Here is a 16,165-nt window from a genome sequence, read left to right as displayed (position 1 = left end):
CTGATGGAGGTTTCTTGCTGTTAAAAGAAAGTTTTCCTCTCCCCTGTCGCTACAAGAATGATTGCTGTGAGGGATTGCCTAAGAGTCAATGAGTCGATGCAATTAACTGGTTTTCCTTAGATAGAAAACTTTGAATAAATTTCACAGTATGACCTGTTTAAATTGTAAAGTGCCTTGAGATGATGTGTTGTGAATTGTCGGTATATAAAAAAACTGAATTGAATTATATATGACTTGTGGTTCTATACATTTCTATTTTTTTTGTAAAGGAACCTGAGAACCATAATAATAGAACAATTTTAGATATTGGACTAATGTTTTTTGCCAGGTTTAAGCAAGTAAAGTGTATTTGTATAGCACATAGTGCTATATAAATATGTACAATGGTTTCCTCAATCTGCAATCTTCAGTCTTTCTTATATCTGTCCTAACTCACCTATAGTGGTGAATGTCTTCATAGGACTTGGTGTTGTTGATGGCAAAGACACAGAGGAATCCCTCCCCTGTCCTCATGTACTGATCCCTCATGGCGCTGTACTCCTCTTGACCTGCAGTGTCCAGGATGTCCAGCAGACACGTCTCTCCATCAATAACCACCTGCTTTCTGTAGGAATCCTGAAGGATGAAGATGTAATAAAAAGAACAAATGATCAAAAATCTAAAATCAAGACACAGAGACGTCTTTGCCACATTAGGGAATGTTTCACTTTACAATCATAAAGTTTTCATGGTTGAATAAACAAAGCCAGTTGCTGGAAAAGTTGATCAGGTCTTCTAATCAACTCTGAACTATTCTTCTACAGAAAAAAAGTTAGCACCGATCTCCAGCTGTACGAGTGTGCTGTATTTTCTGGAAAGAGGTCAAATTACAACAACGTTCCAGTCAGCGTCACAATAGTATTGTTGTTTGTCGCCAATGGCCGTACTCAGCCAGAAATAATTACCTTCTGCTCCCATGTGAAGCAATACTCTCAGATGCTATCTTGTATCTAAGTAATGTATAGGCGTGCTCAAACCTGCCACGGCACATCAATAATTGATTGAAAGCGTGATTAGAGTGTTCGCACAGAAAAGGTTGGCACTTGGGAAACTGGGCAGAGTGCCAGACATAAAAACTCATTATAAACCTGTTTAGTGTCCTTTCAAAGCTTTAAACCAGTTTAGCATGTTCTTAATTCCTGTTTTTTTTTTTTTTTGCTTTAGCTTTTCCCTGTTTTTTTCCTTGATATGCAAACATACTGGGAACTTGGCAAAATTTTCTTTTACAAAAACACATCCAGAAATAACTTTGGTTTTTTTTTTTTTTACTTTACCTCAATAGTCGGGTCATATTCATCCACAAAATGATTCTGAATGAGCTGGATGGTAAGCGCGCTCTTGCCAACGCCTCCAGCTCCCACCACAACCAGCTTATATTCAGTCATGATTTACCTGGGAAGAAGAAAAAAAAATTTAATTCATCCAATTTACACAGAAACAAAAAGGACGACACTTAAATTACATAAAAATATGGAATAATATATTCCACTTTACATGGGTTTTTTAATGCCCATTTTAGTATTTAACAAGAAGCATTGAAATGGAAAAATACATTTATAAAAATCAACCTCTATAAATTATACAATACTGGTCATTCAGAATGAGATTTTGCAGATTCAGTAAATTTAGGAACATGTTAATGGGGCTCAAACTAATTAATCATTCCATACTTTCCCACACTCAATTCTCAAGATATATTTTTTAATTTGAAACAATATGTAAATGCGTTTTTCAGAAATCCTGACCAAAAAAATGCTAAATCAGGCTTCAGTTCAGATATAAAATTCCATTTCCCCTTTTTTACTCTTTAGCAGAAACGTCTAACAGTTGAATAAACTAAAAGGAGGGGTATCGACAATTGCAGGTTTTTAGTGAAAACCACAGACTGTGATCAGCAATTTCTCTATTGAACACAGACACAAAAGAATAGGAAATGTAAAAGGTTAAGAAACTTGGGTTCAGTTTAGAGATTTAAAAAACCTATAAGGATATGGGGGATAAAATGTGGTTCAAAGGTTACTCTGAGTTTTAAATATTTTTTTTTTTTTGTAATATAAATAAAAAACAAGAATTAAGAAACAGACTCATGTAGTATCAAACCACAGAAAATAAAGACCTAGAGTTTAAGATCTAGGATTCAAAAATCTTAAAAAAAAAAAAAAAAAAATCTTTAATCAAACAATAAATTTCTATATTTCCCATTTTGCTTATTCAAACTGAATGTGGAAGGGCAAACAAATAGACTTCAGATTAGAAACCGGGAAGTCATCTAAAATACAATTAACATATTGTTTGCACGTGTATTCAAATCTTCCTCCAGCTCCTGATTCAGTCCCGTTTCTAAAATTGCAAAGAACCAATAGCAGGAACTAACCCCAGGCTGAAATCAATGACATTACATTAAAGCTCTAAAATTGACAAGTGACTGTGAAACTCTCTGTTGTCTGCCTGCTTTGTGGAGCATCCGTCAATAGAGGCGCTTGGCCTTTACAGAAGATACAGTGTAAACTGTAGAAAGTCTACAGCCTGCAGCCAGGGTTGAACTCTCTACTCAATATTAAAGCCACAATTAAAACAGGAAAATATCAGAAACAATAAAGTTTGACAGGTGTTGCGGTATGCACTTTTATCTCCAAAAAAAGAAATCAGCAGCATATCAGACATACCGTAAATGCTTATGTCTAATGATATGAGGTACAAGCTTATCTCTAACAGATCAGACAGGATGGTTGGAATGCAAGAAAACACTGCAGCCGAGGATACAAATCTGCCCTATGCTTTCATGAAAATTTTGATTATTTTTTTTTAATCTTTGCACTTAATGAAAGTAGATAGTAAGAGAGACAGATGGCAGAGGCATCGATTCAACAAGCAGAGATGTAAAAGGCCAAATATTTTAATATGTCTTTCATTTTATTGTTTGCTTTAGACTTTGTTAGGTGCAAAAAGTTCTTGTCCTCACGGACCGTTTCGCAATATTCAAGTTACTTTATTAAAGGTATAGTGGAGGATGTTCTTTTTCCAGGTGGATCATCAAAATAAGTGGTCCTCCTAATTGTTAATTATTCTGTTGATATGTTTACGCAAGGCCGTCCAACGTGCTCCTCTCCATTTTCACTTACCGCTGGAGAGTCTTACATACTTGAAAAATTGCAAATCTTCTTTTGGAAAGAAAGCTTGTACGAGCGATGCAAACGGCAACAGAGCACGCACGGGGAAAATGGTTTAATAGGCGTTCTCTCACTGGAGCGATTACAGGGTGGTGCGTGTGCACTGGAGAGGGCGGGTATTTTACAAAGTTCACCAAAATCCTCCACTATACCTTTAACTTGTCTTAAAGGCATAGCTTTTATCAACTGGGGAGCACATGCTGACAAACATGCCTGAATATCAACCCGGCACAATTTGCACAACTATTCAGTCTGTGTCCAACCGTCCGCCCAAACTCCTCCATCACTATATAGAGTGGGGAGTATATAGTGAACTCAGTTATCTGACCGTTCGGACAGATGGCCACTACTTTTTTATCCACTTGACATTCGGAAACGTATAAAATGCTGCAACCACTACATATAGCTCTATATAGGGGATAGGGATGATGTTCCGACACAGCCACAGTCTCTAAGAGAAATTTTGTTGCATTGACTTCTTTCTTTTACCACCAATGGCCGAAAAACCTGTTTAAACCTGGGTACAATTGGCTTTTAGTGGCAGTGGAACAGCTCACTGACACGTGTCTAACCGGGTCAAATGAGTCAAAGTGACCCAAGTTAAAATCGCCTAGGCTGATCGGCATGCCGTTGGAACACCAGACCTGGGTCGACACGCTTAATTACATGATACCATCGCGCATAACGGACAAATGTCAACACGCCGCTTGTTAGGTCAGTTGCTTCTGACGTAACAAGCCGAAACAGCTCAGTTTACAATCGATAAACATGGCGCGGCTCTGGTGAGAGAGATTCGGAGACAAAAGTGGGAAACAAAACAGCACACCTACTAAGCCCTGGCTTCATTCCATGTTGCTCTCCATTGTTTACTTTCCTGATTTCTGTCGCACTTGTGACATCAATGCTAACACTGCGTGATGGTGTCGCCAGACAGCGAGGGGTTAGACCCAGCTTTTTTTAGCCAGTGGGAAGCGAGCTTAATGCTGAATATTAGCAGGTCGATCCATGATTGAAAAACATGCATTAAACCGCTATTTTTGGTGGAAAAGAGGCTTTTATAAAGAATGGGGAAAGGGAGAAGTGACGTATGCTGTAATGCTGTCTGAAGTCGTTTTGTATAGCAGGGTAACTCTGCCACCCTCCTCAAGGAAGCTTAGTGCTGGGGAAAGCAATGCAGACCCCTCAGGCCATGACAGTGGGGTCATTCCACTAGTTGTAAGTCAACATATAATCATAAAAGTTGTGAAATATATTTTTTGAAGGTTGAAAGGTACATTATAATATAATACAATATACATAAATTGAGATTAATTTGATAGTGTTTACATCATTATTGTGATGATGGATTATAAGAGATACTATAACAGCTTTTTCAGAAGCATTAAGAATAATCGTAATTTTCCCATTTTAACTTTTGCAACTGTATCATGTTATAATATGATTATTATTTTTATTTGTGCTTTAGAATTTTTGGTGAAGGTCATCATACCGTGAGAATCTTATGCAGACCTATATGCCTGTATGAAGCAGACAGCAGATACTGGAAAAATACCCACACAATCTGATCAGAGGGCTTATTGATTAGCAGCCAAATAAACATTTTCCTTTTCTAAACGAGCCGTTTGAACATGTGCGAACTGGACTGAAAGTTCAGTTAAAAGCTCGGTGTGCTGCCCGGAGAGAAAAACATGTGTCTAGGGTTTAAAGTCGAAAGTAAATTCATTTAAATCCTGCGATCAGTCTGTCTGCTAGCTAGCCTAGCCACCGAGTTAGCTTACAACCCTAAAAGTAAGCTAAACCCGGTTTTTGCCATTTATTCCTTTACGTTTAAGGATAAAAATGCCTTTATAGGCTATTCTCGGATAAATGTTCCGGGATAAAGTCCTATCATTCATTCAAAGCGGAAAGGAAGCCGCCATTGAGGGGCTAGCTAGGTCTGCAATGCAGGGCCAAGCGGTAGGTTAACAATTGGGCGTAGTTTGGACTAAAATTAAAATGGTTTTACTACAACGTTGCAGCTCACCGTTTTCGTGACATGTGCACCAGTCTGTGTTTATTAGTACAAAGAAAAAGAAAAGAAAGAAGTAGTAAAAAGTAAAATGCCTCCACTTGAAAGTATCTTCTCCGTTTGTTACCTTTAACGATAGGAGTTCCGCGTCTGAAGCAGCGACCAAAGAAGTCAAGCAGATAATCCTCCCGTTTTACTCGATCTCTGCATTTCCTACTTCTGCTTCTTACCAAAATGCCCGCATTCCAGTCGGTTCGGTGTCGTTTCGGAAGTAAACGGGAGCATACAGACGGGAAAAAATAAAGCAATCAGGGAAGAAAAAAAAAAAAGAAAGAGTGGAGGCATCAATCGATTGAACTTTCCATCTAATCCAGCGTCTCTTCGGTTCGGCCTAGCTGCTACTGCTGCTGCTCAGGGCCGCCTGCGTTACGAGAATATGGGCGGATACCAAGCAGGGCGCACTTTACCCAGAAATCATAGCAGGGAGATTTTTAACCGGTCTGTGGCAAATCGGTCACCCCTATCAGTAGGAATATATTACCCACAATGCCCTTTGCTTTGTCACCTCTATACACTTGATTTACTATTGTATCTTAACTGACTTTAAATAGCTGTTTATTCATATAGTTGATACCAAATATTACAACTGAACTTATATGTCATGGAATCAGAACAAACGCAGTTTTCCACTATTAATTTTGATGCCTACATAAAGTAATGTGGCTATACAGGACAGTCTGTTTTAGTTTCATGCCCTCCAGCATTCCAACTGATACTACAGCTGCCTGCTGCAGAGTCAACAAAGCATAGGGGGCGACTTCAGTATATATAGGTTCTAAATATAACTGGAATGCGCTGGAGGGACGTCATTCCCAAGCAAGGAAATGATTGGCTAATTCCTTGTCAGTTTCCCTACGTATTCAACGGGACTGCTGCTGCGCAACACAAACGCATGACTGAATGTGACAAGGCACAGAGTCATTTTTTTATGACGCGTATTATCTTTATATATATTTATAAAAAAAAACAGGAATAAAATTACGCTCAATTGAAAGAAAAATAAGTAGCCTACATTTTTAAGCTAATGTTTGGATTTGTTTTTTTTTTCTTTTATGGAAAAAGAATCGTGAAAAAAACGTGTATGTGACTTGAAAAAAAAATAATCAAAGCTTTTTATTTGATTATGATTGTGATTTATAATGAAATCGAAAATATATAAAACCCAAAATTATAAAACTTTGATAAAAGTATACAACATGTATATGCAAAATATTCTATACTGATTGGAATAGTAATTGTTTCTCCTGCATAACTACACAATATGTAGGAGACTTCTGTATAGAAAGCGTTTTTCAGAATTTTACGTGTGCTCAATTTGGTACACTTCCACTTTATGAACAGTAGTGGGCGATATTTCACAATAGAATTTTCGAATCAGAATCAGAAAAGGCTTTTGCCAAGTTGTGTATGCCTTATGAATTTGTTTTAGCCATAAGGTACTACAACAAATCAGACAGCTGGGTTAAATAGAGAAACATGGGTTTTAGAAAAAACACAGACAAGGTGTATAGGAAGAGATCACGGCAGATATATGTATAAAAAAAAAAAAAACAACTGTATCAAGTTTTATTAAAAGAATGTAAGCATGTGCTGCGATGTTCTTTTTTTATTATTATATTTGATTCCAGTTTGAAGTGCTACACTTTATTTTAGGAAAATCCAACTGCACTTTTTGGCAAAAATATATATACCGGTATATATTTTTTTGTATCAGCTCTCTACCTAAAATAATACTTTGTTTTGATTTGTACTCACATCATTTTTTACACTTTCTTTTTTTAAGAGAAAAACTGCATCCAAGTTTTTTTCTCTTTTTCTATGTTTTCTTTTTATCATATCAATTATGTCATTAGGGAAGTCTTCTATAAACTTTGTCCAAATGCAGGACAAAGGAAAAAAACACAAAAAAGGGTTTCCAAAGTCTGATGGTATAATAAAAATAAATATTAAAAAGTATTGGTATCAGATTTAGCATTATTCTTAAATGACAGCACAGGCACAGCTTCTTCTATACGGGAGCTTTGCTTTGTTTATTTGATGCCGTGAAAACTACAGAAATAAATACAAAAGCTTTAGAACTTTATCAAGCTACAAAAAAATATATGTTTCACCAAATAATTATCACCTCACCGCCACATGCCACTTTAGAGATCCTAGGTTGTTAGTCTGAAAGTCTTACACACTAAACATAGAATAGAATTCAACTTTGTTGTCATGACATTGTCATGTAGTTTGCATCTATCCAAAAATGCTATACAGGGCATAAATATTTATTTAGACGTGTAAAGAAGCTATGTATGTATGGACTATAAATGGTACATATAGTAATACATATAATTGTAATTGTAAAATGCTATATAATTAATAAATATGGAAGCTATATACANATATATATATATATATATATATATATATATATATATATATACATATATATTAGTGGGGTTATAATACAGGAAAAATAATGACAGATAAATATTAACAGTTTATATACAGCTATAGTTGAGAAGTACATGTAAGTGGTGTGTGTGTGGGGGAGGGGTGTTCTAATTATATAAACATAATTAGAAAACCTTAGACTACAAATTTACAAATATTACAACACAATAATTACAAAAAACATTTTAAAGCAAGCAAAAAAAAAATAACCAAGGCTGCTGCAGATAATTAAAAACAAGACCTTTCATTTGCTTCCAGCTGCTTAAATAGTTTTAGCAGCCTCTTATGGTCACATATAACACTTGCGACAAGAGCAATGACTAAGAGTTTTGTGACATCATAAATGTATCTTATTCATGAGAAATTTCTTTTATTGTGAGCCACAACAAAATAAAACAAAATATTTTAACCTCTGAAAAAAAAATATTTTCTTTGCTCCAGAAATATTAGCAACACTTATTAATTGAGATGAAACATTAACACTGTGAACAGGCAACACTTCTTGGTCATAAAATTTCAAGAGGTGCTTCATAACAGCACAAAACGGCAAAACGACAAAATCAAAGGCGTCAGAGCAATCGAAATATAAGGCATTTTCATAAAACAGGACTTTCATTAAATGTAAGCAAAGAAGGGACAGCATTTACTAGCATTTCTGTTCTTGAGCGCATTTTGAATATTTGGCATTGAACAGGTTTGCACCTAAGTTTAGCTGAAGTGCTTAGAAAACAGATTGATGTTCTGAAGAGCTATAGGAAACTGTTGCTCCTCTTTAAAAACACAGTGGTGTCATCAACCAATTGATTTAACATACAACTCATGTCCATTGTATTGAGTCCAGGAATGACACTATAACAACAGCAAACGTCCACAAGCTTTATAATTCCTCAATAAATCTGAAATATGTTGCATGTTCCTTGACTTAGAGCAACAGGGCTGTTTATGTAATTACATAAAATCCTAATTAAGTTCCCCAAATCTTTTTCTAAATACAAAAATAAGGAAGGTTTTTAAAAATAAATGAATATTCAACTAAATCAATGCCTTGTAAAATTGTAGAAACAGAACAACTCTATTTCCACACTGTAAAAAAAGACAACTTCCTTTTTTGGGGCTAAAACCTCTTATCAGTTGGATTAACCTGAAACACTGAGTGTCAAATATTGGGACCATAATTCAAGTCAGTTCAGAAAAACAAGGTAGTAATAATCTTTAACTCTATTAATTGAGTTGCCAGTACTTACACTTTTCTGTTGTCAATTATTTCAAAAGGTGAAAGTTCAGCCAACTTTATTGCTTTTGTTGTGTAATGTGGGAAAAGCAACCTTTGGAGCTGCTTTTAAGTTAGAAGCTCAGTGTTCTTTTGATCCTTTTATGCTGCCAAAGAGACCCTGCAAAGCTGCTGTACAACTACAATAAAGCCTTTTATGTAATTCATATCTAAGATGAAGTTCACTTATAGTTAAGTTAATAAAAAAAAAGTTAGATTCTTGATTAAGTAGTTTTTTTTACACTTAACAAGATAAGAGAGGACGAGAAGGAGAGTGATAAAGGGATGCCATAAAGGGATGAGGCAATTCTCTCACTAAAACTTTCCGTAAAAATTCAAAAAATATCCACCGGACTTGGTTTCCAAGATTTGAAGACATTTCGCCACCTCTTCAGGAAGCTTTCTCAATTCAAATGTCTGGATCCGCAGTGAGCTTGAGTCTTTTTGACTTCGTGTGGACGGGGCCTTAGACAAAGCCTTGTTCGCTTGGAAACATGCAAATGGTAACCGATGAATGGGTCGTTTGGTCTGAAACCTGTCTTTGATTCTGAACATTACGGAATGACTATTACCTGGATGACTGAGAATCTTAATCAACTTATCTCTCACTAAAACATTGCAATACACAGGCTACAGTGTAGTAGGGATGTCATATAGCAGAGGTCTTCAACAGGGGGTCCGCAACCCTTAGGGGGTCCACAGAGGTACTGCATGGGGGTCACGAAAGTTTTGGTTGATTCGACTTTTTTTATATTTCCCCCCTGCAATTTTTTCCTCTAATTAAAATGTCTTTAAATACACATTAGCATGAATTCAACACACTGTAGTAAACAGATAAATGGTGCCAGAAGATGTCTTTCTGTCGTCAATGCACACATTCAGCGAGACACAGGAGCTCTTTCGAAGTTGGGCACCGTTTCATTCACAACACCTGTCCCATCAACAAGGAATCAGAATCAGAAATAGTTTAATAATCCCAGGGCAAAATTTATTTTGTTACATTACTCCATATTTAATAGAGTTATTATAGGGCCAGTTTGATAGAACACAATTTCATACAACATATATAATTAGGGGGTCCCTGCTCCATCTCACCATTAATTTAGGGGTCCTTGGCCTGTAAAACGTTGAAGACCCCTGTCCTATAGTATGAAGCTGTCTTTAATAAGTACTGAAAGAACTAGGCTATTTTAAACTGAGCCTAACAACTACTATTGCTGAACAAAACGATGGTGCCCACTCAAAGGGAAAAGGGTGCATAGAGGAGGGTTCATTGTTGCCCACTTCTGTTTCAGGAATGATGCCCAAGAGGCACCTGTTAATGAGCAAAGATACTTTTAAATAGATGTATAGCAGGCTGCATTCTTTAAGGCAGTGTTTTACAACCCTGGTCCTCAAGGCACACTGCCCAACATATTTTAGATGTTTCCCAGCTTTCACACACCTGTTAACAATTGATAGCAGATTATCGGGCTTTGTTGAACTGCAATCATCTGAATCAGGTGTGCTTAACCTCAGAAACATCCAAAACATGCAGAGCTGTGTGCCTTGAGGACCAGGGTTGAAAAACACTGCTTTAAGGTGTTAACCAGCTCACCAGTAGTCTTATCATCAAAACTTGTTGAGTCTTCCTCTAATAAATTTTCACCATCATTTTTTTTAAAACCATTTTAGCCAAGTAATGATGCCCAAGCCTTAATAACTTTATTAGCACACAGAAACACAGTGTTAAGGTGTTCCACTGAATATTTGATTCAATACTCAGCAGAACACTTAGATGTGCTGCAGCATGATCTCACTCAAGCCTCTTCCTAGCTATACTACTACCAAATACTATAGTATAGCTGAGAGATGTCTGACACCTACTAACAGAATATGAGCTGTGTCATGAGATAAACTTTATTACAACAGTAAATATTAAAGTAACACTAGTGTTGTGCTGCAAACGGTTGTGCATGCTGCTTACCTTCTGCATTCAGCCTGGATAAGGGAAACTATGTCTTTGATTCAAGTAGTGCCAATTTCCTATACATATTTCTATACAGTATTTCTCTGTAATATTATTAATGAATGATGTAATACCCTTGCATTTTTTTGTTGATGTGATATTACACACCATGTTGTGTTATAACAGGGTTTTTTATCGCTGGATTATACTGTAAAAAATATAATCCTTTAAAATCCAAGAACACTGTAGTTTTTACAGATATTTATTGGGTTATTGCAGGGGATTTCAATGACCATAACAATAAATAACAATAAAGAAAAACTGTTAAATATTGTCAATGCTGGTAATTTCTTACATTCGTTCATTTCCAACAAACAGTTAATCCTAGATGTACAGCTTCCTTTATGTTTAAACCATAACAAACTTGAAATGTAGGGATCATTTTTCTCCAAATATTGTTCAAATTATTGTTTATCATTCAAGATCCTAACATTTAAATAACCAAAAGAGATTTAACATATAACATAAACCTAAAACCAGTTTAACAAAGTCAAAAATGCTCACCTAATAGAGCAAAAAATGAAAAAACAGCCCTTTCCAAACAAGCTCCGTTACCGCTGCCATATTTCCACACAGTCGACAGTTTCTAAAATGTATCCATTATTTTCCACTCGCATCATCTGATGCGTTTCCCTTCTTTCACTGCTTCATCAGTCACAAGCGACGCTGCTCCTCCAGGTCTTCCTTCGGTAGCAGACTTGTAAAGCTGATGGCTTCCTCTGTGCAAACCGCTGACCTTTTACTTCATTTCCAAAGTTTTTCTTTTATGTTTCTCTGAGCAAACTCCTGATTCTGATGTCTTCTTTTATCAGTCGATGGACAGCATGCACAGCATGGCATGGCACTGAATAATTTTCTCTATCATTTGCACCACTTTCACTAAGATCAAACTTCTTCTCTTTCATCCCTTCCATTATTGGTCTCTCATAATTTTCTTTAACAGCTGTTTGCATTGTTTAGCTTTCCAATTTCAGCACTGCTTGGTCCCATTTGCTCTTTGATGTCTTTGAGCTGAGTTTCCACTCTCTTCTTCAAACTCACAATAGCTTCAAATATGGCATTATAAGAGACCTGGGATTTGTCTCCCTTTCCATGGCCCCCACTCTTTTCTCAGACAGTCTGAAGTTGCAATCTGAGTCAGACTGTGACTTCAATGGAGTCATTGGACCTGAGCCTTCACAGTCATGATCGTTTTGCATAGAGTGACTGTTCAGGGAGCCATCTTTGTACCACCTTTATTTAAGAAGGCTGCCTCCAGGAAGCCCCTGTCTAAACCCACTGTGCAGGCACTGAAAACTAACCCCCACTTTTTCCATCCAGGAGGGGGTGATTTGAGGCCAGGCGGGGTGATCTTGGCTTAAACTTGAGAGGAAGTGACTCTTTTAGCAGCTAATTTACACATGGTAGGAACTTTTCATTTTAGCAAATGTCTACCGTAAGTAGGAAAAATCCTTTTACCTGCCTCGATAGGTCTGGACTTTTTTTTTTTTTTTTTACTGTGGCCAAAAATAACCAGTGCCGTCTCATATATCTAACAGCTTCCTATGTTTTATTATTATTTTTTTTTTTTTAGATTTTCTATGAGAAGGATTCATAAATCGAGGAAAAAGGGACATACCAGGGTACTTTTAGATCATTGCCAGTAAAAACATACATCATATATGAATCAAGACAACACTTCAAATGTTAAACTGGTAAAATTCTATAAACATATTCCCATCTCAACAATAAAATGATCATAAATTGATTTTTTTTTCTTAAACTCTGACCTTTTCTAAGCTCATTATCTGTACACCTCAAGACTGTAAAATACACCCACTATCATTAACAATTGCTGCATATTTAACTTATGTGAAGTGAGTCACCACTGAGGCACTGTACTGACAAAAGCCCCCATTAACATTATTACTTGCCATTGTACTTTGTAGAACTGGAAAAGATAAAGTGTTTTCTTTCACAGAGGTTATTTGAGCCATGAAATAAGATGGCAATTATTATAGTATTTGTCTCACTTTGTGCAAGGTGACAATGTAAAAGGGACCTTGAATCTTTAATGTGTAAGTAACACCTACTAAAGTATTTCAATTAATATGAAACTTAACAGGAGCTCATGTTGGATCATATACATCTGCAGACATACCATTTTTGTCATACGTTGAAAGATTAAAATGTGTTCTGCCACAAGATGGCACTAAACTGCTGTCTTTCTTTTCTATAATATATATATATATATATATAGGATTCATGTTCTGTCTATGACATGACATCTATGGACAGCCCATTTGGAGGAAATGAGCATACATTATTGCTTTACATGTACTTATATATGTGACACATCCATATATACGCACCTTTATTTGTTTTTGCATGTTTAATTCAGAGCTTCAGTATTAGCTTCAGTAATAGTTACACATTTGTAGGTTTTTTTAAGCTGCAGTTCAGATTTGACTATCATCATCCATATGTGTTTCTGGAAGTCTAAACATCCAAAATAGGCACAGCAGTCTGTTATCTCTCTACATCCCACTGTAGAGTTCTTACTGTTGACCTCTTGAAAGGTAAAGGAACGTGAACTAGGAAAAGGAGCCAGGGGCTATAAAAAGCAGCCTGTATGAATAAGCATTTGAACACTAATTCAATGAAAAATAATCAGTCAGAAACAGATGTTTGAATGACAATACCTTGTTGATATCAGTAAATAAAAAGGCCCAGTGTTTAGAGCCGAAATCTTGCAAGCGGCTCTTCCTTTGAGGTTATACGCAGACGACCCATTTTATTGTGTTGTATATTTGCAATGACCAATCAAATTTAATTATCTTTTTGGTGATGAATAAGTAGATTGGCATGGGATGATAGAGAGGCAGCAATGGTTATGATGTTGCCTACATTCAGCTCTTCATGACTGCAGTGTTTATGCTGGCTGCACCCATCTCAGTCCAAAAGTGTCAAATGATACCATAAAGCAGAGATAAAAGTTCTTTGAATGTCTACACAGAGGCTGTAAATACAAAGTATAGTGCCTGTTGTGCTTTGTAGTTTATACCTAATAAAGTGGTCGGGGTGTGTATTTTGTCAATTGAAGAAAAGAAGTGCACTCAAGTCTAAAGCAAGGAAAAGGGAGGGCTGCCTGGTTCTAGAATAACAAACAATCTGGAAAAACAGTGGTCCAGGTTTATCCACTTTTATTTTGTGCATTTGTGCATACAGAACTTTTGCTGTAGTGAAAGATATTTTTTTGTTGTTGAGTATGTGATTAATTTATCTGCTTTTTGACATTTTCTTTGGAAGAAAAACAGGAAAAGTTTTTTGGATTTTCTACATGTAATGGGTGTCGGCTGTTTTGTTAGATGCTTTTTGTAGAGAAAGTAAAAATATTTCCAAAATCATCACAATACCATGAAAACAGACAAATTTAAGATATTTTACGATTTTTATAGTAGGCTTCTTCTGTTATATGTTTTAGTCTATTTTCTTTTGGGGTTTTTTGTTGTTTTTTTGTTTTTTTTGTGAAAAAAAAAAAGACCTCATCCGGTTAAATGATGAAAAATATTTAAAAAGTTTCATTTTAAAATTTAACTTGGCTTTTAACTTTTAATGTTATAAACTGAAAAAAAAAACACATCTCAACTGCAACCATGAACTAATTTACAATCCTTAAATGTAACATACATGTCAGGTCTGGATCATATAGCTTGAAAATCTAATCTATATCAGATCACAATTTTTTCTACCCATTCCAATTAATTGATTTTTTTCTCCCTTAAATTCATGATAAAAATGACAAATGAAATATGTTTATTTCAAAAACTACCTTTTATTTCAATCGTCCTCTTTGGGAGGAGACCTTAACTTAAAGGTCAATAAAATTTTGTTCCCCAACAAACAATGAAAATGTAAATAAACAAATGTTTGCAGCTAGAGGTGTTGCACAGTCATGTAGTTTATCAGTTATAAGTGCTTATTTAAATAAAGGAAAAGGAGGAACCAAAGTCACCATGAACTATGGAAGCCTAAGAAGTACACCGGGGGGAAAAAAATCAGGATTTTCCAAATACTGAATCTTCATAAACATAAAATTAAATTCCTCGATTTTATCAATTAATCACCCAGCCATGCTGCATAGTTTTTTTTTTTTTTTACTCTACAATAACTGATAATTATTTGGTATGATAAGATGGTACAACTTAGAAAATGAAGGATTTGATTTGCAGCCAAGTCAAAGAAGGCTGTAGATGTTTGATTAGTGTAATATATTTTATCTTGTCTAGAAATGTTATTTTTCTCTATATGAAAATAACCAATTTTATCACAACTCTTCTTCATGTTCATCTTGCAATCTTTTTTCAGGTAAGAATAGACTTGTGCCTTTGTGTATTTATTTTGATTGAAATAAAATATCATGGTGGACATCATCACATTTAATCTTTGAGTGGCAGTGTCACTATATTTACATTTACTGGATATAAAAACCAATCATACGCTTTTAGGAGAGCTACTGTTTCTTTGTATTCTGGGTTACCTTGATAATAAGTAAATATAAGAGACACTGATCCCATTGTGTTTTACCAGGAGAAAATGTTCAGTTTATCTTTATTGTTTTAAGTTTATTTACAGTATATAACAAACCACTAGTGTACAAAGACTCGCTGAGGTACAAACATTACAACATGGGTAGAGAAAAAAATTGATAGAACATGGGGCTAAAAACAAGAACAGATACATAAATAAGGCCAATGAATAAATAAAGAGCAAGACTTTAAACAAAAGAAAAGTAGAAATACTGGCAGTTATTTTTTTTTTTGGCAGAAACAGATTTCAAATGTTTTAATGAGGTGTAATACAATTTAAATTGGTCAAGAAAAAAGTTGAACCTCTCCATTTACAGCAATGTATATGATATTTGACAAGCAAGAAAACAATATTAACCAGGCAGGAACAGAAACAGGTGGCAGGATCCAGACTTCCAGGCATCCACAGGCTTCCAGGAGGGTTCAGAGTCTGACTGGGACCAGAAGCATGACCAGGTGGTCACGCACAGGAGCACACAGGATCAGGTGCAGACAGGTAGGCACAGTGGAAGAGGGTAGCCGAGACAGGACGTAGGAACCGGAACTTGAAGCAGGACTTTAAACTGGTCTCCTCCCTGGAGCCAGGCTTACTGGATAAAAACT

General features: G+C 35.8%; 1 protein-coding gene across 2 annotated transcripts in view; it reads right to left on the bottom strand.

The window, feature by feature from the left end:
- The window catches only part of kras (Kirsten rat sarcoma viral oncogene homolog), a 15,315-nt gene extending 9,584 nt beyond the window's left edge, over positions 1-5,731 (bottom strand). The window contains exons 1-3 of one of the 2 annotated variants that reach the window (XM_015403985.1): positions 5,345-5,731; positions 1,314-1,431; positions 437-615 (exon numbers count right to left, since the gene is read on the bottom strand). In XM_015403985.1, the coding sequence (XP_015259471.1) occupies positions 437-615; positions 1,314-1,424 (290 nt within the window). In that variant the 5' untranslated portion in view covers positions 1,425-1,431; positions 5,345-5,731. The remainder of the gene's footprint in view (positions 1-436; positions 616-1,313; positions 1,432-5,344) is intronic. The other variant, XM_015403993.1, reaches the window with a different exon arrangement.
- Between the last annotated feature and the right edge of the window lie 10,434 nt (positions 5,732-16,165).

This window comes from Cyprinodon variegatus, unplaced genomic scaffold (assembly GCF_000732505.1).
Source record: "Cyprinodon variegatus isolate N-32 unplaced genomic scaffold, C_variegatus-1.0 Scaffold35, whole genome shotgun sequence".
Taxonomy (NCBI): Eukaryota; Metazoa; Chordata; class Actinopteri; order Cyprinodontiformes; family Cyprinodontidae; genus Cyprinodon; species Cyprinodon variegatus.
Note: the sequence above shows the minus strand (reverse complement) of the source record. Positions and strands in the feature narration are given on the sequence as shown.